We start from the raw sequence: 23,088 nt of genomic DNA on the forward strand, positions 1-23,088 counted from the left end.
TTTTTTATGTGAGTTTATTATTTAACAAGGTTAAGGGATCTCTTGTGAACGTGTAACTGGATAGGATGGGGAGGATTTGATACAGGCTGGTCGTCACAATCAGATGACTGGTGGAGGTGCAGAAAGACACACTGAGACTGAGGTTATGTGCACAGGATTGTGCATTCACCATTCCAACTTTCCCAGTGATAAATAACAAAGAAATTGCCATAACCAGAGTCAGGAGCAACGTAAATGAAATTTGTACTTATAGAGGATGGCTAAAACAATAGAGTTCATGATTTGGTAAATGTTGATAATAACCTCTATGCCTTTTTATTGGATAAACAACATTACGTGTCTTTACCCCAAAGCCAAAATGGCGCCCAGATAATAACTTATGTTGCCTAGTTTTGCTGGGTTGTTGTAACATTTTGATTGTCGCATGCTTAGGTACAATGGACTACTCGTTTTTATAAAATGTTATGAATAAATGTGTTTTCTTCATAAAATGTATATATGCCTCAATTAGACAGTGAAAAGGATAATAATTATTCAAGACTACTTTATTTGTCTTGGACATAAAGCCTTCCACATAATGCATATGCAGATGCAAAGTGCACAGACAAGTGCAGACATAAAGTGCGTTTTAATTCATGCAGGAGAGCCCCTCATTTCACAGTCTTCTTATGACCTGAGTGGGTACTGATTTATTGGCATTTGATGCTGTCATTTGTTAAGCTGCATGTCTAAACATCTAACTAGGACTACAAATGGTCGAAATTCCATCATATATCATCCTCACTCACCTTCCTTTAATGTAGTGAAGAAGGAGTGAGTTTACAACATTGGTACTTCAGGCCAACTGTGTATTGCAGGGCTATTTCCATCAGCAGTGTCAGCTCAGGACGGGGTAACAAATCTTGCTGGAATGTCTCTGGGAAACAACAAATGTCTGTGTTCCCTGAAATCACACACTTCCAAAAACAAACATTTGTTTACAATTGGCCTTCCGCTCACCAATCCTTTGTGGCTCACATGGCTTCACCTTGTGTACCATCAAGATTTAATACGCTCTCCGCACCGGGAGATAAGCTACTACAGCCAACTGTTACAGAAATACAAAGCCAACGACGTCGACAGAAAATCACTCTCATTACTGAAACAGGAAGTAATCCATAAAGCACGTGTTGCAATAAAAAAGAGGGCGAATGATCCTTTTTCCCCCGCTACTTCTGAAAAAAATCAGTCATTTTTCATCTCTATCTCTACTATGAAGCAAAATACAGATAGAGCATCTATTTTAATAGTTTGGAACTTGATGGATCCATGAACTTGGAGAGCTCTCTCCCTATGTCTGCAAGTGTTTATAGGAGTTTACTTTCACTGGTCATTTATGTTAAATAAAAATTGATTTAAGGCCATTGTCTGGAATATGCTTGAACCGATTATTGTCATTATTGAGTAACCTGCTGATTATTTTCTTGATTGACTGATTCATTGATTTGTATATGAAATAAGGGGAACATGCCATTATACTTGCGCAGAGACCAAGGTAGCACTTTTAAATACATTGTTTGTTGTTATTGTTAAACCAAATGACATTCAGTTTACTATCATATATGACCGAGTAAAGCGTAAATCTGTCATATTAATGAAGCTCAAATCAGAGAATGTTTGCAATTTTTGCTTGGAGAATAATTTTGTCATTTCATTTCAGCTCTACTTCAATGCTTTTTCTTACGTATTAAAAACACAACTAAAGAATCTTAGAGAATCTTACAGTCCACTGGCTCAATGTCAGATAGGATTGGCTCCAGCCCGCCACGACCCTGACCCCAGTATCAGATGATGGATGTACAATGTACAATGATTCATACTCTGAAAAACCTTAATATCCCAGAATGTGGATGAGTAGTATTTGATACTATTGCACTTTATGATGAATCATCTGAAATAGGTGGAAAAAAGTTGGTTTGAGAAACAGTTAACATTGAACCTTGTAGTAAAATGGTAAGTTTATTGTTTATACTTTCTTTGTCGGTAGAACAGATCCAGGTACTAAAGCTTTGTGACATTGGAGACGTGTTTCTGTAGTTCCTAGCACTGAGAAACAATTGTTCACACTAATGGCAAACATCTGTCCTAAACCACAGCACATGCACACGGTACAGGACCAAATTAAAATGAAACTCACAGTATGTTTAGGTTGTGGTGCAAAATCATTTTTCATGTCAGGGTTCTGCTGGAAGCCAGTTAGACTGACATGTTCATTGCAGTGTATGTGACGGACTGATTGTTGTATATATTTTTAGCTTTGTTTGAAAGATTTGTGTTGCTGAATGCAAACATAGATGAGATAATTGAGACCTGCAGGATGAATGCTGCAAGTGGCGCTGCAGATGTTATTCTCTGCATATCGATGTAAGTAAACGTCCTTTTTCAGGTATCTGGCTCCCCCCTGTGTTCAAAGCTGCCCACTGCCAAAGTGGCTACTTGCTCTGACATTACTGCTGTTTAATGCATTAGACCAAATTAAGAATACCCTCATTGCTAATACAAGCCTCATTCTACTTGTTACAGCACATTAACTATAGTGCATATGCGGTAGGATACATGTCAGTTACTAAAATAGTCATTTAAAATGTGCCCTTCAGTCAAGTAAAGCCAAATGGATGCATGGTTGAAAATATATATTCAAATAATCTCTTTATTCATCCTATAGAGTTGTACACCACTAAAGACAGTGATAGGAGCACACAACGGCCATGAACATTTGTCAGTTATATAGAGGAGGGAGGAAACTTTGCAGATATTAATAAAAATAACTTTCTAAATCCTTGGTGATGAAAGTACATCCGGAACCAGGAGAAATAAGACGGTATGTGCCAGATTGACTTCTTTCACTTGCTATTGTTGTTTTATTCTGTACAGAGGGACAATTTGTACAAAATTAATCTAGATATATATATATAACACTACATGAAACAAGGTAAATCATATATACAATATTAAATGAATCATATAGTACAGGTCACATACAAAAGGACACTTTAAGTTATGTTTTGGAAATATGTTAAAATTAAAAGATCTGCAAAGATCCTGCAGAAAGAACAAGCCACCAAATCATTTTTAAATCATCTCTTATTATCGCGGACGACTTGTTTTTCAGCACTAAAATAAACCTCAAACATCTCTTGACTCAAACTCATAAAATCCATAAAACATCTCTCCCAGCAAGCAGGACTGTTTCATAAATGCAATGACCTCGACAACAGAAATCAGTCTGGTGAATGGCATTCCTCCAGGGTAAAAGGTACATGTTTAACATGGTAGTTTTAATTTACATCTTTTTGCATTCAAGCAAATACAGTATTAATACAGTTAACAAGCCAAGTCACAATGTCAGTTTATTTTCAGCATCTGGCATTTTTGTGGCCATTTGATACCAGTCTGTTTCAGCGTTGGGCATCCTGAATGGCCAGAATAAAAACAAAAATCCAAAACCTGACATCCACGCTACTTAACCTCCAGAGACAAGACAAAGAAATACAACACATCAAATATGAAGAAATCTAGCAGACCTCCTTAGTTTAAACAATGGTACTGACTGGAAGATAGTTTCCAACCTTAAACAGCTTCCTCACTGAGGAGGATACAATATACCTGCAAACCAGACAAATGAAATTAGGTAGCAACACAAACATGTCACACCTTTAAATGTCAAGGAAGTCATTTTTTGGGGGAAGCTCAAGTAATCAGTGTATTAATCATTTGTTAGTCTGTTAACTGGGGTTACCAGCTATTAAGTTTAAAAATAAATTAATTTCTGTTTTTAAGTAAATGACATTATAATCTTTAAAGCATACAGTACCAATACACCTCCATGCTCTTTATATAGAAACATAATGAGCAGCGGTCCTAACTTAGTAACGGCTGTTAAAAAACATCAGTGAGTGGAGTTTTTAGGTGTTGAGACAGTACAGACCTGTGCATCCTCTCCCGTTCAACAAAAAACTAATCTCTAATTATAATTCCTTTAAAAAGATAATCATCCCTATTCATTTTACAGTACATAGAACCCACCACGCACCTCAAACACCTCACAGCCGAGCTCTCCTCTTTTTTATTCAGTATGCAGCCGTTATATGCAACTGAGGGCTCTCCTGCTACATCCAAGCCCTGGATATTGCTGCTGCAACGCATGTAGCTTTCATTTCTGGTTCATTCTCATCCACTGAACTCAAAAACAGTAAGTACCATTGTTTGAACTGTCTAGTCATCACTATGGTCTTGGTTTTCAAATATTGCCAATGAACATAAGGAAGCAAGCATATAAAAGAGCGGCATATGGCACAAAACAATAAAATAGAAAGAGTCAGATGTCCACAGGACAACTTCCTCTTTCCTCGCCACCTTTCCTGGACATTGCAAGGCTAAGGACGAGCCTCAGTTTGGTCTGGTGTGCTAAACTAAAAAAAAAAAAAAAAAAAAAATCTTTCAAACACCAGTGACCAAAATTAAAGGCAAGTGTCCATGTTAAAGTCACAAATAAAAACATGAAACAAACAAAGAACACAACAGTCTTGGCACTGACAAGATGTCCGTTAGATTGAGCAAAAAAAAAAAGAAGAAAAAAAAAACACACAATGGATGACAGGACAGTCTCATCTTTCATCTGACCAACAGGTTCTGTTTTTGTTCCCTTAAACAGAAAAGAAAACCAAGCAGAGACCAAAAGACGACTCTTAGACAGCGAGTCAGTCAGTTTCTAGGTTTCCTCGTCCAATCCACTGTGTTTGCAAGAAGGAATGTAGGAACCAGCGTTGTGGCATCCAAACTCCCAGGTTCCACGTTTACAGTGAGTGCACGGGGGGGGGGGGGGGGGGGGGTACGATGAATAGATACGGAAAATTATTGGATAACAAAATTAATGTAGCAAGGGCTAAAAGACACACAAACACACTCCCACTCCTCTCCAAATAAAGAGAAAAACCTGAGAAAGCAGAAATCTGAGGGGGGAGGAAACAGGGCTTCTGCACTGGGGCAGCAGGAATGAAGGAGAACTGAGGATTTTGGGTAAACTGATGGTAGGAGGAGGGATGGAGAGCCCAACGTGGGTCGCCAGTGTAATACTGGCGCCTGGGCGAAGAGGATGTCCATGGCTGTCGAGAGGGAAAAAGGGGCAGTTGAACAAAGAGCCGACAGGTGGCGGGACCTAGAGTCCATCATGGGTGGTCAACATGTCATCAGCTCTGCGGTGGGACTCCAAGGCTTTTGTGGTGTAGATATCCTGAGGCAACTCAGATTTGCGTCGCACCATGGGCCGCTCTTTCCGCTGGTCATGCTGCAACTGTCAGATTGAGCGGAGACAAGAGGAGAAAGTAAGGCTCAATTACAACATTTTACGTTGTCATCTCCTGTCAGCATGTCAAACAGTCCCTGTTCTGATCATATCTTTGTGATGAAGCATGACAGCTTGACTACAATTCAGTTATATAAGGCAAAATCGAATTACAGAAGAAAACCCGGACTAACTGAGTTTAAACATTGCGAACTGAGCCAGCCATACGTAACAAAAATATAACAATTTTTAAATTAAATAGACAACACCAGGCATTTATGGAGCCCCAAAGTGTTCAGTATGAAATAAATAAGATATCATGAGTTAAAGAATTACTGCCCAGCGCTGCGGTGGCAGGTGTGGTTCATTTAAAAAATAAAAAATAAAAAAAGTGAAAAAAAGACAACTAGAAACATTTGATATTTAACAAATCAATAAAGTACATCGAGGGGAAAACTGTAATACATTAGCCACACTTCATAATATCAAAAATATGCTCTTTTTTTAATGTTTGTGGATATTTTTATGACTCCTTTCTGGATGAACCACACCTGCCATCATAGAGCCTGTCAGCCTATTGATGTGTATAGGCATAAATATGGGTGTGGTTTCCATTTTTCTAACATACTGACCTGATGAATATCCATGTAGGATTAAAACAAATCTATTATAGTGGTTATTTATTTCCCAATTACTTATTTATTATGATATTACGGAACACTTTGGGGCTTCATATTACTTAGACAACATGCAAGAAGAAGCAGGCACACAAAAAAAAAGCTCTCGATTCCAGTGTTTAGTCCATGGCCAGATTTATTTTTCCACGTTTTTCTTACAATGTAGAAATAAAAAAAACCTCAAACAAGGACTATAATTTATACAGAAAGAATACGATAATCTGACTATATTGCAAGTAGCTTCAATTAGAAGACTTTGCAAGCTTTGGGAACACACAAGCCTGTTAATGTATGGAGTAATTATAAGAAGAAAGATGCATAGAGACAGAGAGAAAGTCAGGTTTACCTGAGTCGCGCCCTCCTCAACTGTCTTTTTTAACCTCTGAACATCTTCTATCAAAGGGACATCCGTCTCCATTGCTACAGGACTATTGAGGTCAGAGGAATCAACATACATAATGAACTATGTTGAAAAGAAAGAGAAACAAAAACAAAAACACAGAAGGATGGAGAAAAGACTTTCAGTCGCATGCAAAGAAGAATGAATCAAGAGGCTCTGATCGAATGCAGTTAGCGGTTTCATTTGCTTTGGTTGATGTGTAACGTCAAGATAATTTCTTCGACTGATTTATTGGGATTTACAACAAATGCTGATTATGAGAAAGGAACCGCGTCAAACAATGTGCATCAGTTGCTGGGGGTACTAAATTGAATCCAAAATGAACTGCAAACTACATCTTTTATGGCAGATTAACATTGTTTCATTGAAATATTTTATTTCTGTGGCACATTTAAAGGAATAATTACACATTTTGGGTTTATTTGCGTCCTTGCTGAGAGTTACCACTTTTGTGCCTGTACTGTAAATACTGTATGTGGCTGGGGCAAGCAGGCAGTTAGCTTAGCTTAGCACAAAGACTGGAAACGGGAGAAAACAGCTAGCATAGCTCTGTCATTAAAATACATATCATGTCCGTTTAATCTGTACAAAAACCAAAGTGTAAAAACAACATTTTTTTTGTGACAGACTCTTTCTTGGCTAGGTGAAGTGACCCCCTGGAGTAGTTACTGCACCCAGCCAAGAATTAGGATTCATTGTGATTTTTCTGGACAGATCCAGGGTTGCGGTTTCCCTCTGTTTCCAGCAACTCTCCCGTTTCACCATCCACCTCAGGTATGTTAGGCTATGCTAGCAGAATTTAATCAACTCCACACAGAGTTAATTCAAGTCTAAAAACACTGGAGTAATAACATGATGCCCATGATACCTTTATGACATTATACTGTTATTTCTTCTAAAATGTGCTGCTGATATGGCATTCAAAAATGTTTATTACAGTACAGTTTGTTTAGTACATTATAAGATACAAGAACAAAAGCTGTTCATTCAGTTCTCAATTTGTTTAATTTTTTCTCTTTTAAAAAAAATCTCTAAAAAAGAACAGATAACTAGTACTGTTAAAGTACTGTAGCAATAAGCAGTACTGGTAAAAGTAGGAGTATCGTTAAAATCTTAACAATACCCATCCCTAATATATATATCAATCTTTTCAGCTGACTCTCGGCAAGAAAGTGAATAAGCATGTTTCCCAAAATGTTATACTTAATATTTTAGTGGAATGCTAAAGTCAGTTTTGGGGAGAGGGCAGAAATTTCTGTTTATAGCTGCTTGTTTAATGAGCTCTATAGAGCCTTTTAGAGCTGTTTGATTCAAGCATTCACCACAACCACGCATCAAGCTCTTTCCATCTTTACCAGCAGTGCAATTTGGAGAACATTAACTACCAAGTCACAGTATGAACAAATGGAGTCCTTAATGGGATAAGATGGAAACGGAACTACAATTCAACAACAAAACTGGCTGAAAACACAGGACACTTATTTCATCACACACACAGAGAGAGAGAGAGAGCAAGAGAGAGAAGAACTCACCTGTGGATTTGACTTGGCGAGGTTCTCGATCTTGATCCAAGCCTCTTCGCGTTCTTTTGACTTTGCCTTCTCTCTGTTGAACAACCGATACCATGTGTCAGTAATCTGTTCCACTCTGCTCATCGCTCATATAGCGGCAATGTAATGCCTAATTGTGTCACTTAGACATCATTGTGTAAAAAAAAAAAAGATTAACTAAGTGGAAGAAGAGTCTTTGGTCCCTACTTGTTTTTCTCAGCCCTGAACTGCTGTGTGCAATCATCAAAGAGCTTCTGATTCATCTCCATGAAAAGCTTCAGAGCGTTGTAGATGAGGCCGTGGATGGTCCTGTGAACACACACACACGCACAAAAGTAGGTCAAGAGTCAAATCTTTAGGAGCACAAGTGTCATTAGTATATCCCCAGCCCATTTGAGCCTAACAATGCTGATCAATGTCACTGATCACTATAAGCGGTTTCCACTGTATTAAAGATATTCAAGTAATTGAAAGTCATGTATTGTGCACTAAAAGCAGCAAACCTAATTCATGTGTAAAAATCTGATCTGCAGTGATATATACACAATACAAAATGCATTCAAAGGTTTTGATAAAACAGCCTTTTCGAGATGCTTCATGATAAACACAGTACTTCTAGTGAAGTGTTTAACTGATGTGCAGTAGAGTACGTTCTATGACCAACCTCAAATATCTACACACACACACGAGAGGTATCACTATGTGAGCTGTTGTGTCAGGCTGGTGTTACATGCAGTGTCAAGTACAAAGCTTTTGGAAGGACATCGGCACAGTCTGTGTGGAGGAACTACATTTGAGAATCTTACTTGTTCCAGTGGGTCTTGGAGTTGCGGTACAGAGCGGGGAACATAATCGGCAGAATCTTTGCTGCGTTGTCGCTGATGAGACTCATGATGTACTCGTTGTTCCAGTAGTACAGAGCTCTTTCGGCCACCTACAGAAAACACCTCAGTCAGGCATATACTGACAGCCGCCACCACTCTGCCTAAAAAACTTGTTCCCCGGGTTATAAAAAGGTGAGATTGTGATCACCCATCAGTTACCTGGAAGTGCGGGCTGGAGACACACTTGGCCAGCTGTCTGAAGAGAGGCTCCTGCACTTTAACGAACTCGGAGGGCTCGATAACGTCCAGGATCTCCTCCAGCTCGTTGAGAAACATCACTTCCTTGGGACTGTGAGTCTTTGGCCAGTACTTTAGGAGAGCCATTACCACCTGTCAGGATGAAGAAGAAAGAGAACGATCGTGTTGAATGACCAATGAGGGAGGAGAAGGGGCAGCTTTGAGGGTAAAAGCCAATGAACTATTAAAAGATATTCATAATCTGGAAAACCGAAAAGGGGCACAATGCAAACTTCAAATTTTAAAATCAATTTGAGGATAAAATAAGGAGTTTGGCCAACCAGCATTATGCAAAGACATGAAAACAAATCAACCATGCTTTTATTTGACATACCGGCTCTGTTAGAGTGCTGTCCTTTTCCAAAAACTGCACCACGCAGTAGGCCAGCTGCAAAACACATATTGCAAATATAACAAATAATCATTAAACTGTCAAAGCATATGAATTTACGCACAAGCAAACTAAAAGTAACATGACAGGGGACACATGATGCCTGAGGGACATGTAACACCAGTGTTTGACAAAGCCTGCAGAAGGACATGCTCCACTGGTGACATGTACCCAGCAGGTTCATACAAGAATATTTAAATACATTTTCAAACCTGTAAATAATCTACGTAAGTGCCAAGTCTATCTTTCCATAAAGCTTCACAAAGACAAATCAAGCTCCTTGTGATCTTTTTTCTAATGTTCTCATGTTATTTTTGTTCAACTCACCTGTGGATGGTAGACACTGAGTGATTTGACTTTGTGCAGAGGCAATAAAACCTTCAACAGGAAAATCTTGTGCTCTTCTTTTAGTGGTAAGGCAAATCCATTGATTATGCTGTGAAATAAACAATAGTACTTTTAGACTATCTGAAAAGCAGTCTGGCATGGTTAAAAAGCTTTTATTGAATAAGTTAATTAATAAGAAAGCTTTTACATTCAGGACAAAAGGAAATGTGATTAAAGGGGTAGTACCGGCTAGGGCTGTGTGATATGACAATATGTACCGTATGACTAAAAATGTCTATCATTTCATATTTCGCTTTATTGTTTATCAAATCATGGACTTTTCAGGCTGAGGGGTGTGTGAAGATGAAGTGAGTCGAAGGAGTAGCAGTAAAACAATTGTAACACACATACACAGACCAGTCTACACACACTAGGCGCACGACACAGACGCTCCTGTGTGACACTGACACAGGTTGCAGTGTTTTAGTGGAATTATTAAATTATCAAGCTAATTACAGCTGTGTCGTCAAGATCCCTGTATCAGAAATCATATCACTCAGTAATCGGCTGCGTGACCGCGCAGCACTGGACTCACGTGCACTCGGACTTGTGCATCCGCTGCTGTCTGTCAGGCACTCACAGGCCAGAATGAGCGGGTTTATTATTTCCACACATTCACAGTGCAATTAGAAATAATAAATAGCCCAAGAATGTAAATGAGAATGTGTAGAAATACGTATTATCCAGTAAGCCTTTAGTGATAGCATATTGTTATTTTTTACAGAAAATGTGCTATATCGTGATATAGCAGTCCAGTCTAAGTACTGTAACGCGGGGAACGGAAGCCGTTCTCGTCAAAGCCTCCAGACTCTATAGACTCCTTTTTACCTCTTGTCTCCGCAGTAGACAAACAACTCTTGTTGTATTCTGTGAGGTAAAATTACTGTTTTTGACGATGGTGGTTTTAGAACAGCTTTGGTTCCCCCTGCGTCAACTTAAACTGGACTTTTTCTGACAGCAAGGTAGGGCTCTAAGAATATTCTGAATATAGTATATACTTATCAGCTTTAGCTGATGACTGATACGGACTGCCGATTTTCTTGTGCCAATATTCAGAGCCGATACTTTTGCTCCCTCAATTTACGTCATAAAAATTACACAATGATGATAACAAGTGTGACAAGTCTCAATTTTTAAAAAAAGGAACGTTAATTGAATTTAAAAAAGACGTCTTCAGCAACACTGAGCTGCCTGTGGAAGCATCTCTGTAAATAATGCGGGGGAAAAAATATCGGCAAACACAGAAGCCTGCACCGCCTATTTCAAGACACCAAAAAAATATCGGCCTGCCCATGTATTGTTCTATCACTACCCTCATACAACCCTAGTTCAAAAGATCCTAACTATCCATTTAAGTCTCAAGGTTTGCTATTCTGAAAGAAGCATTTAATGTCATGTAAAAGTTGTATGAAAGCCACAAAAGCTGCATTCACCAAAGCTTAAAGATTTAACTAAAGGCTGTACCTTCCAAGTATTTCCAGTAGTTCAGCTATTCCATTATGGTGCTCTGTCTCATAGATAAACCTGTAAGAAGAAAACACACTCCGTATTAACCAACAAAACAAAAGATTCATGCGCTGACCATCTCTCCTGGTATACATGTTTTTAAAAATGAGAAGAGCAGTGAGAGATGTGCACTGACCTATAGAAAATGTTATTTATCTGTTTTCTGATGTACGCTCTCAGCCCCAGGAACTTTCCATAAATCCTGTGGAGGGTAGTTTTGAGGAAGTCTCTCTCTCTGGGATCCTCACTGTCAAATAGTTCTAGGAGCTGCGATGCAAGAGAAGTGAAATGTTACCATGATAGAATATATAACGGGCAATGTGTGTCTTGTAGTTGCTGTTTTTTCTGCTGTACAGTCTCAGAGTTTGTTATTTTCTTACCTGCATAACAAATTTCTGGTCAATGTATTTCTTTGCTATGTTAGGCTGAAAGTCGGGCGATTCTAAAAACCTAAGGAAAAATTCATAGACGAGCTGTAACAGAAACAAGGAAGAAGAAAAAAGGAATGAACGCTGGGAAGGAATTTAAGCACAATGGGGGTGAAGTGTGCATAATGTTGAGGGATTTCACAAATGCTCCAACACCAAAAACACATGTTTTTTTATCTGATGCAGACATGCTGTATTGTAAAGTTCACAAACTAAAGAATTGCACACTTCAGCCATGCTGGGAGGCTCTTCTTGGTTAAGTATAACTGTTTATACAACCACTGTTTTGCCAATTACTAAATTATTTAAACGTTAACCTGGAGGTGTGGCCATGCAGCTTCAAGTGTTGGCTCATCTTCCTCTGGATCAAACTCTGCTCCAGTGGGGTTGGACGATGGAGGCAATGTTCTGAACATGTTCACCGCAAACTGGAGAAGGAAAAGGATACCGTGAATGTTTATTACCCTTGACAATATTGAAGTCGGCTTCCTTTTGTTGTTTTGATATCACAAAGTCATAGTTCATGTTGAGATCACACCAATAGATTTACTCAGAATACATTCAAAGATATTTTTTACGTTTAAGTTTCCCACTCTTGAATAAATGTTTCCCCTCATGACATAAGGTTTAAACCAACTGTGAAACCACATCAGCTGCATCCTTTTCAACACAACTGATTTTCAAGCATTTCACTGCACTATGTAGAGGTATATCCTGAGTGCGTGACACAAAAACTTCTTATCAGAAATGTGATAAACAAAAACTTATTCTGTGACAGCACAGCCTCCTTTGGGATGGTATGAAGCACAAAGTTTGCAGGTCAATTATAAATGCTGGTATCATATGGAGTACAGTCCATTTATTCAGTTCTGAGCCCTTGTGTTAAAGGATTACAACCATGTGCCACTTTTCATGAATCATTTTCCAAAAACTTGTCAAATCTTGATTTCTCACTGCTTAAAAGAATCCGTAAGGAAATTGAAAAGGCATAACTGTTCTTGGTCTATAATACATTTTACTCAAACTTTAATGTGTACATGTCTATGTAAGTGTCCTATCTTCGGTATTCTAAAATTATTTTTCTTTTTAGGCTAATGTTAAACTTTGTCCTTGCAACTGGCCTCCAAGGGTTTGGCCCACAATAATCCAAGTGTGTTGTGTTTCTGGTCTCTCACAGTGTCAACTGACTCCCCTGTGGGCTGCTGTTCCCTACCAGGCAGATCATGGGACAGTGCAGGTGGCCTACTAAAACACTGGGAGCCTTGTTTGAAAAGATAGGCTACAAGGTAGATCGACTATCTTGACTCCAACCCAGGGGTGAAGATGACTGTGCATTCACTTCACAATGAAATCGGTAAATGTCATAACTATAATTATAGCAGTTCTGCTTTTGGCTTTGTTGATTAAAAGATAATAGTTTGTAGCCTAGTAAGAACGCTGAAAACACACCATACCGCTTGCCACTTTTTGTTGCGGCAGGGAGGCGCGTTCATGTATAAGCAAGCATGATGTACACAGAGTACAACATATCACACTCTGTTAATGATTGGCTGTGGGTATTATCTGGCTGTACTTCGCCGCTAAAAGTTAAACTACCCCCAACTTTTAGTTTGGACGCACTTTGCTGCTTGCTGAGCCTGAGGTGGCTGCCACATTTCGCTGCGTTGGGTTTGTTTTTGCCATGTTAAGAAACTGTTCATTCTCTCTACCATCATTATTATTTTGGTTTGCTTGGATTCTCTGCCCTCTTCACTAGTTCCAAACAAATCACTATTGCTACAGCTGAAAACGAAACATTCATCGTACCCCCTTGTACTAGTGGACAGACTTTCCTGGGACAGACTTACTTATAATAGAGAAGGCTATTTATGAGGAAATTGCGGTGTGAATGCTGGATGTTGTAAATTTGAAACTAAATTGCATTGCAGTCTAAAAGCTGAATAATGGTAAGCTCTGCGACTGTACTGAGATAAAGGCCATCTTCACGTCTACCGTGCTCTTGCACATTTACCATAGATCTAAAATGATCTAAACATTACCTGGTGGAGCTTTCTGGGACGATGCAAATGTCCGAATCCGTTGGATCACTAGTACAAAGTTAGTGTTATCCCATGTATGAGAATTCAGAGTGAGCGTGTTTATGACGTTTCTATCATTTGGCCGATGTGAAACCGGAAGGAAAAACATGCGAGGGTGAGGAAAAAGGGGCATTTACGAAAAGCAGCCAACGAAAACGTCTAACTGAAGAGACAACAAGATTTGGGAACTTCTCTAACAGTAGGGTAGCTTACCAGTTAGAAGTTTTAGAGATATTTAGTAATAACCATAGCATTAGATAAATTGACTTTTGATCTGAAAATGACTCTTGATGAAAATCCTAGTTCAGTGGTAAAATCTAACATTTGCATACATTAAATCTTAGAGATTATTACAGCAAGAGTTGATGGGATGAAAATCCATCTTTCCCTCTCCTCTTTGGCTTGAACAGACGTTATTCTTGAAAAATAATTGTCAAGGCAACAACATGTATACTTACTGATAAAATAATTTCAAAAAAGGTGACACTTCAAGAAAGCGAGCTTCTTTAACATCATAACCTTATCACAAACAGGAGCTGGGACAACGGCTCTGTCTCGAAGCTACAGCATGCCCCTATTTCCCCTAAGTTTCACCCTCATCTTTCGCTTTAACTGCAAACTTAGCAACCACCCCCGTTTTACTGACCATGTGCACCACCTCCGGGTAGATGGGCTCTGTGATGACATTCCTGTTGTGGGTGATGTACTCCACCATTTCGCTCAGCGCTGCCCGCTTTACTTCCTTCCATTTCAGGTCGCTCAGCGGGTCGGACAGAAAGTCAAAAAGAACGCAGCACTGCCTTAGCTTCTGGATGAAGAGCTTCTCCTGCTCTGCGGGGGCCACATCTGAGGAGACAAAGAGGGAAAAGGGAGATTTGTAATAGAAAGACACCAAAAGAGAGAGAGAGAGAAAAAAAAAAAAGGGTCCAAGGATGAAAGCCTAACGATGCTACACCACAGTGGTGAAACGAGGCGGTTGGGAATATAGGATAAATGGAGCCATGTTTAAAGACTGAGGGTCACAAGAGAAAGGAGGGGGTTGTTTAACTGTCAAGGATGACAGCTGAATAACCAATGAATAGAAAAAAAGAAATATGAGGCAGCAAGAGAGTGATGAAGACTGGCAAATGAGTCATGAAGACTAAAGTGCATCGAGTGAGAGGCTGAGATGGTTAGAGCCCAGAGGGAGGATAGGGACAGAGCAGAGTGGAGGAGAGAAGAAAGGATGGAGAAGGAGAGGAGGAAGAAGGATTGGGAACTAGGTGAATGGTCACAGTCTAGCCATTTGACAGAAACGTTGAGAATAAAAAAGGAAAACCTAGCTATTTCAGTCAGTCATTGTATGTTCATGGTGGTTTAAGGACTTTTCTGTTTCATTTCCACCTGAGCACTCAAGAGCACAGATTTGTCAACAATCACTCTCTGCAGGAGCCAACACTTCACACATGACAACACAAAGGGGAAATATCCATTTCAGTTACTCTAAATTCCTACCTGCTGTGTAGCCGTGACACCACTTTGATGCAGCTAATTTGTAGTTCTCTCTATGTCTGTTTTTTTTTATCTTTGGTTTGTCGTGTTGGAGGAAAATCTATGCATGTCCTTCAGCTACCCACATTATTTTACTATTACGGCACAATTGCTCGAATGAACAATTCAAATTACATCCAAAATACACATGGTTGATTTCTATTTACTATACGCTGTTTAAAAAAGAAAAGAGAGGGTCAAGCATTTTGGGAAATGATGAGAAAATGGACACCACTTAGAGTGAGTGGTATCCATCTTCAAAAATAAGCACCTAAAATTGATTTACATTTTCTCCACTACTGTTTTCCTATGAAAAGAGTAGCAGTGCAAACTCTGGATCCAGTGCCACCTGTGTCACTGTGTTCTTTCTGCAAACACCATCGACTTCCTGGTGTTGTATTTGTAAGATACAAAAACATGCACTTATTGTAGTTTAAATTACATTTCATAATAACCTTTAATTCCCTTTATAGATAAGATAGTTCTCAATATAAAAACAGACTGACTGATTTAAATCTGATTATGAATAAACCCGGCCACAGCTGTTATTAAATTCATAATGTCAACATACTCCTTTACTAAACTCAGTTGTGGTTGTGGGTTAATTTAAGTGACAGAGGCGGCTGCATGCAATGTAGATAACAGATCTGTCAAATCACAGAAGTTTCTAGTGATTTATAATGCGTCAAGAAAAAGCGCCTTAATCACGATTAGTTTGCTACACTCACATTTGTGCTTTCATTAGTGTCTCTGCTGGTTTTGCATCTAATAGTGGTTAAAGCCATCACTGCCTACACATAGCACATGCACCTATAGTTGCTTTACATACTTTGGCATATTATATTATGCTCAGGTTCAACTTTATACTTGTAGTTAAGTATCTGCCAGAATGTGCTTACATGTTTTAATGTAAAAAAAAACAACAGTATTTTTCTCATACTGTGTAACTGTATTCATCTTCTGTCTGAAACGCTCCGTCTTTAAGCATGTCTCCTGTAAAAGTCCGGTCTGTTCCGATTGGTCAGTAGGGTTGTACGGTATAAACGGTAGGACAGTAGGAGATTGGCTACGGTATTGATTTTGACTCTACCGTGTAACCGGCAGAACACACACAATGCGTGCAGATCTGGCCCGCGAGGGAAAATTTACTGGCCCTATGAGTAGAAGCCAATGTGGAAAAAGTAAATCCTGGCTGTAGTGGCTGAAGTGGACTGTTTTCTTTTCAGAATCAGAAATACTTTAATAATCCCAGGGGGAAATTATTTTAGAAAGTTTAAAAAAAGCCAACTCAAAGACTGGAGCAGTAACAGGCAGCATCCAACTTTCGCACATGCGCACTCACGTTCTCCTGCATCTCTGCGCAACTGTCTCAGCGTGTCAAATAAAAGGCGTGCAGCCACAACGCTCTGCGTGTTCCCGCTATATGGACTGTGTGCTTCTTCAATACTCCTGTCCACGCCTGTTGTTGCTCTTGCAATCGTTTCAGTCTGGTAAGATCATCACCAGAATGTTTCTTTCTACTTTGAAAAAACAAAAGAGTGACAGAAAACCAGCCATTCGACAGCGAATTACCAGAGAACTATTTGTCTATAACTCAGTTCCTGAGTTATGGATTGAAACATGATGTCGCAGTGAAGGTGACCTTTTGGATGAAAATGTCATCACTTTACTTCATTTTTTTATTTTATTAGACATGTATGTGAAAGGTCATCATAATTACCATAGGAATTCTTGAGTTATGGCGAAAAATGCTTTTGTGAGGTCACAGTGACCTTGACCTTTGACCTTCAAACCCTAAATCAGTTTAAGGGATGGGACAGAGGAACAACCCAAAAACATATGCCTCCGGCTGTTACTGATGCATAAAATGACATGGGAATCTCACTTTTTTATGATGGAATTTCTACAACCTGATAAGCCTCTGATTAAATTACATTCTACTTGATGTAAGGTAGTGCACTGAGCTAATTCATAAAGCTCACTCCTTTCATGGCGAACATTTACCCTACAGCCTATTCACTCTCTATGATGTCAAATCCATAGTGTTGCACAGTAAACCGATATTAGAACGGTAGCGCGGTAGCCTGTCGTTAAAAACAATACTATATCACGTTTAATTAGCATCTGTACTTTATGAACTTTGTGCGACAGCGGGGCAGCATGTACGTGTGTGCGGCTTCTCTCTGCTTCTTCACTGCCTGCAGCCAGAGTGGGCTTGCTTTCATAGTGACAGACAGTCACAGAGCGAGACAGACATGGCAGAAAGTTGCATGAGTTCTCCTGCCGACCGTCCTAGGCTTGTTTATTAGCAGACGCATGGAGCGAAATATTACGTGACCGACAGTAAGGGCAAGTCCGGGGACACCACAAGGCCCGTCTGTAATCGATGCGTCAAATCGATAGATGACCAACATGTCCAACTTGGCGAAACATCCAGCTGACAGACATGCAGACTTGTTCAAACAACAATAACAACCAATATAATTACTAATCCGTAAAGGGTGTGGCATTAACAATCGGCTGACACTGAGGCTTGGAGCCTGCACATGAATGAGGATGTTGGCACCATGGATAAACAGAAATAGATCAGGTATGTGCACGGCATATACGTCAAAGGGATACAAAATAGATTAATCTCATTCGTCTTCCATGACTGCACTGTAACCTGTAGGCAGAGCACTTCCAATTAATGAAATAAGAAAAAATAGGTTGCAAGACAAATTATGATTTATGATTTAATTGGCACAGGGTTCAAACAAGGAAAATGGGTAAATAACCAATTTATGGGGGTAAGAAGATCGCTGCAAACATGCTATATGAATTCAGAAATGTATAAAACCAAACAATTAAACAAACTAGCGTTAAATCCTCCTGCCAATTCCTACATTTAGTTGTGTAGTACCAAGGAAAACGCATCTGGAAAACTTAATGCAGACACTTAGAGGGAAATAATAGGCAGCTAAACCTATGTGTTCATGCCCGTATTTCAATGAATGCACATAGAGTGACAGAAGGCCAAAAGAAGGGCATGAACACACACACAAACACGCAAGTGCTTGACAATCTTGCAAATAGGCAGAATCTAGGTAAGAAGAGACAGACCCTATTCAGACATAATGGAGACTTGGATTGGATACACACACAAACACACGCACACACTTGCAGTGTCAGTTTCAAATCGGCCAATTAATCTTGATGACAGTGAGGAGTTGGGAATTCCAGAGGAGAGAGGGTAAATGTGTGAGGAGCTGCCATTAACAGCCATTTCCATAAAGATTTGACGGCCAAAAGCAACGTTGCTGTCACAACAGGACAAACACTACGAGTGCCAGGATGACACATGAGAGAGCGGTCCATTGAAAAACATTCATCATCATTACCTCCAAGGAGGTAATGGTTTTAGCTTAGTTTGTCTGTTGGTTTGTTTGTCTGTCAGCAGGACTACATAAAAACTACTGGACTGATTTTTATGAAACTTATGAAACTGAAGTCTGTATCATGGGCCAAGGAAGAAGACAATTCATTTTGGAAAGAATCCAAATCATGCATCGGATACACAAATTATTTTACTTTTTTTTTTTTTAACCCTTTTGAAAATTGCAATATAGGGCATTTGTGCTGCATTCATGTGGTGTTGGAATAATACTTTAAATGAATACCCAACTAGGAAAATTCACACTGCATTAACATTGCAAGATAGGACATGTCTGTGTGGAGGTCTGCGCTCTCTGAGTTCTCTAGTTATTATTCTCCGAAGTGAGTGCATGTTCCAGAATGAGGCGAGTTAGGTCAACCGAGGTGCACCAGTTTCAACCCAGACGACTGGTCGAGGCAACTGGAACAGCAACAGGAAGGAGGAGGATTAGATTACCATTTACTTAAAAGTGTTTATTTCCTGCACTAAACTCTGTTGGTGAACCTTCTCACTCCTTGGCATCGGGTTTGTGTTGTAACATATTTTGTCATTTGTACTGGCTGCACTGGGACCTGAAGCTGCACTGGAATGTGTTGCCATGCCTTTCACCCCTGACCGTGTCAGACTTGAGTTGCTCCTGTTACATAAGTTTGTCTGCCTGTGTTATAAAGTTTCTGTACACTGTTAAAATATCCAGTAAGTTGTTGTGTAACAGATAAAGGCCCAGTGTTGTGATCCCAAAATTGATGTTAACCACAATGTGATGCCTATTAATGTAGCTAACAGAAGCCTTAGGAAAGAAAACACACACGCGCACGCACGTGTGTAGAGAAGAAGGAGACATTATCTTAATGCCCCCTTGTTCAAAACAAAGATAACAAATAACTGGAGTCACATTGGACACACAGTCTCTACTTTTTCTTTGTGAATGGGTCAAATGAACAGCTGCTAGTAGAGTCTGGAGTTAGGACCGGTTTGGCAGTCTGCTTTATCGACAGCATGTTATGATCAATGTAAACATTGACTGATTGCTATTTATAGCTATGTAGAGGGACAGTGTGTTGCCGTTCTCAAGGCATAAGAGCAACTAGGTTGGCCACATTCATTCATTCATTCATTAAAGAAATGTTGGCTGCATTGTGAGCAACACCTGAGAATGCATCCGGTCAAGTACGGCTCACGGATCATCACCCATGCGTTGCTGTTTGGAAACGGCTAAAAACTATGCATCATTGCCACACTCGAGACACATTCATGGTTGCAATTTCGAGGCTCCCTTGTGGCTGACAAATGTGAAAAGTGCTTTGCAGTGCTTGTTATTAAAATGATTTCTTCCATCTCAAAGAAACAGACCGAGAGCTAAAGAGACTCACAGGCCCAGAACCACACCCCCCCCCCAAATCCCACTATTGACACATTTTAAGAAGTAATAACATTCACATTTTAAGAAGTAATAACAATTCAGACATGTTCCTTCTATGTATTTATTTGTTATTATATTTTGTTTTACAAGGTCAATTTTTTAAAGTCAAGCCCGATGTTGCCTTATGCCAAGGAGTGTTTTGACCATTGACGTCATGTTGATGTCACGCTCACAGGCCGACAGTGCTTATTTGACACCGAAGCGAGTGTCTATACCGGTAATGGCTGGTACGCAAATTTCAATGCGTCCAGCAGCAGGGCAGACAATAAAAAGACTGTGAAATTAACGTATGGTGTAGCCTAGGTTACAGTTTCCTGATGAATAAACACTGCCTCTTAGCTGTTTGGCAAAGGTAAAGAGAGTCTAAGCAATTCTGGGTTCCAGGTTGCAAAATTTAAATAAATACATTTATTCAGCCTTCAGGTTGCGCTTATGTCTCTTTGCATTACGTAGCGTTTAAGGGCGACTCACACTGTCCATTTGTACCGTGTCCAAGCACGCTTAAGGACTAAAGTCTAGTTCGTTCGACCAGTTTGAGTACCCACACTGGCACACTTGCCGTCACCGCCTGGTTGAGAGAGGTGGCTTTTGAAAAGCACGGACACACGTGTATGAGCATGAGCCAGAGCATTGACGGCGGTCCTGATGTCTATTTATATGCGTCTTTTCTCTGACAGACATTTAAAAAAGATGCAGTCGAATTGTTTGCGGTGGTCTGATGCGAAGGTGAAGTGTTTACTGCAGATATGATCAGATGAAAATATTAAAAACAGTCGGACAAAACTAAAACTCTGAGGGGTGATGATGCTGAGCACTGGATGCAGCCAAAAACTCTATATATACGATGCTGTCTATACAAACTGTTGAGTCAGACTACCACACAGTGAGGCATACAGCGGATTAATCAGACACTGGGAACGGATCAGTATTTGGTATTGGTTGATACCCATGGAATCAGTATTGGAACTCAAAAAGTTGGATCGGTGCAACCCTAGGCTAAACTAAAGAAACAGGGATGCTTGTTTTCAAATCTTTACCTAAGGTGATCCTGTACTACATATCCATCTACACATTTGTTTGGTTTAGTAGTAGTTTCAGTTCCCCACATACAAAATCGAATGTGAGAAGTAAAAATCGCTCATAAAAGTGGTCACTCAAACATTGAACCGAGACACATTCAGTCGCCGGGTGCAAACCGTTATCTCAATTGAATGCGGGCACAATCTGGAAAGATCTGGATACAAGGCATTCGGTCTGAACAGGGTCAGAATGAGAGAGACACACAAAAGAGAGGAAAAAGAAGCAGAGAGAGGCTGATTGTTCCCCCCAACACTGAGTTGTCATTCAAGGCAGAGGCCTGTGTGGCTCAATCGAGTGTGATCAATAATTGCCTGAGGCTTCATCTAACACTGGGGCTGCACCAGAGAGTACAGTGAGTAACAGGCTGGACTCTTTCAAACATGACTGAGTACATTGTACACACATTAAGAGCTCTATGTTGTAATCCTTAAGCATTACTGCTACGGCTGAGTCAAGTTGACAGCAGTAGAGATACACTTAGAAAAATGACTCATTCAGGTGTAGTTGGGAGAAAAGAGCTGCAAAAGGTGTCTAAACATGTCTCTCACAAGGGAAAAGGGTGGGGAGATGGGAGTAAGGGGCTTGCTGCAGAGCAGTGGCTGACTGCTGACTACAACACACACACACACACACACACACACACACACACACACACACACACACACACACACACACACACACACACACACACACACACACACACACACACACACACACACACACACACACACACACACACACACACACACACACACACACACACACTTTGCCTAGATGAACTGGTGTGTGACAGAAACGCTGGGCCGGGTAGAGCCATGAAGAAGGAGGTGGAGAGAGGAAGGGCACTATTTGACTCGTACAATTAATAATTGCACGCATAAATACGGAAACGCACATTATCATTCGGACACATGATAAAAATAAATAAAAGTAAAAGGCGAAGAAGACCCTTCCCTAGGCTATGACCTCACTTCCTTTGACATCATTAGCTCGGCGGGGGGATGGGCACAGAGAGCAGCTAGCTAGTAAAACCAGATTTTTTTAATACATATGTAGCTCCCCTATCTCACAGACAGTAACGCACGCGAACCAAACACAAAAACGACCCCTCCGTTCCCGTTTCAAATGCAATAGAGCCGCTTTCCAACCCGCAGATACAATGGTGTTATCTGAAACGTCTTGAATGCTGACTAACCCAGCGGTAACCAGTGGAGGGGAACAGGAGCACAGCAACACACAGCTCCCTCTCTCTCTCTCTCGTCTTTAATTCCCTTGGACAATACAGGAGGAATAATGTGTCCTTACGTACCTCTGAAGTGCATAAGAGCCACCGGCTGAAAGGGCCCATTGGAGTTAGGTGCATCCACAACCATCCTGTCTCCAGATTTATTGCATGTCAACATCTAAACCTCAACCAGGAAGGCGATCCACTCAAGGCGAGAGGCCAGCCTCCATTTTAGCACAAAAGCAGATCAGAAAATGAAGCTCTTCTGCCGCTGGAGGGAACTGGCTAGTTAGTGATGTAAGCAAGTGAAGGCGCCACCTGATTGGCTGTGGTCGGGCTAATCTGGAGCAATGGAGGCAAAGGCCGCTGGGAAAGAGGGAGCGTGATTGGTTGAGAGGACGCACAGAGGGGCGGGACATGCGTTGGAATTTTTTGGTCCTCCTCCCCAATCACTGGTCTCTGGTGACGCCCTCGGGCCCAGCTTCAGATCTGAGATCAGATTGACTTAAAGTCCTTTTTGCACAGTTTTAACCATTAGCAGGGTTTTCAGCATA

The 23,088-nt window shown here is 40.3% G+C and overlaps 1 protein-coding gene across 3 annotated transcripts; it reads right to left on the bottom strand.

Moving 5' to 3' along the window:
* Positions 1–2,662: 2,662 nt before the first annotated feature.
* ppp2r5ca (protein phosphatase 2, regulatory subunit B', gamma a) lies at positions 2,663–22,797 on the bottom strand. 3 transcript variants are annotated; one of them, XM_083924398.1, is made up of 14 exons: positions 22,619–22,797; positions 14,508–14,707; positions 12,101–12,211; positions 11,736–11,828; positions 11,492–11,622; positions 11,314–11,373; positions 9,790–9,898; positions 9,406–9,459; positions 8,994–9,164; positions 8,757–8,884; positions 8,158–8,259; positions 7,933–8,005; positions 6,347–6,463; positions 2,663–5,332 (listed from the first exon to the last, which is right to left on the bottom strand). In XM_083924398.1, the coding sequence occupies exons 1-14, from the start codon at positions 22,710–22,712 to the stop codon at positions 5,198–5,200; spliced, it is 1,578 nt and encodes a 525-aa protein (XP_083780524.1). In that variant the 5' UTR covers positions 22,713–22,797; the 3' UTR covers positions 2,663–5,197. The 3 variants fall into 3 exon arrangements, with proteins under 3 accessions (XP_083780524.1, XP_083780525.1, XP_083780526.1); XM_083924400.1 differs by having other exon boundaries at positions 5,203–5,332; positions 6,347–6,428; XM_083924399.1 differs by lacking the exon at positions 6,347–6,463.
* Positions 22,798–23,088: the final 291 nt, after the last annotated feature.

The sequence above is a fragment of the Echiichthys vipera genome (assembly GCF_963691815.1).
Source record: "Echiichthys vipera genome assembly, chromosome: 12".
In the NCBI taxonomy this organism is placed as follows: domain Eukaryota; kingdom Metazoa; phylum Chordata; class Actinopteri; order Perciformes; family Trachinidae; genus Echiichthys; species Echiichthys vipera.

What these genes read in the sequence shown, in the direction of transcription:
- ppp2r5ca (XM_083924398.1), bottom strand. Translation starts at nt 22,712, where the DNA reads ATGTTGACATGCAATAAATCTGGAGACAGGATGGTTGTGGATGCACCT. An exon ending in ACCCGGAGGTGGTGCACATG is followed by an intron (nt 12,212 to 14,507) that starts GTCAGTAAAACG and finishes TTCCTTCTCCAG; the next exon opens with TTTGCGGTGAACATGTTCAG. An exon ending in TCCAAGACCCACTGGAACAA is followed by an intron (nt 8,260 to 8,756) that starts GTAAGATTCTCA and finishes GTGTGTTCACAG; the next exon opens with GACCATCCACGGCCTCATCT.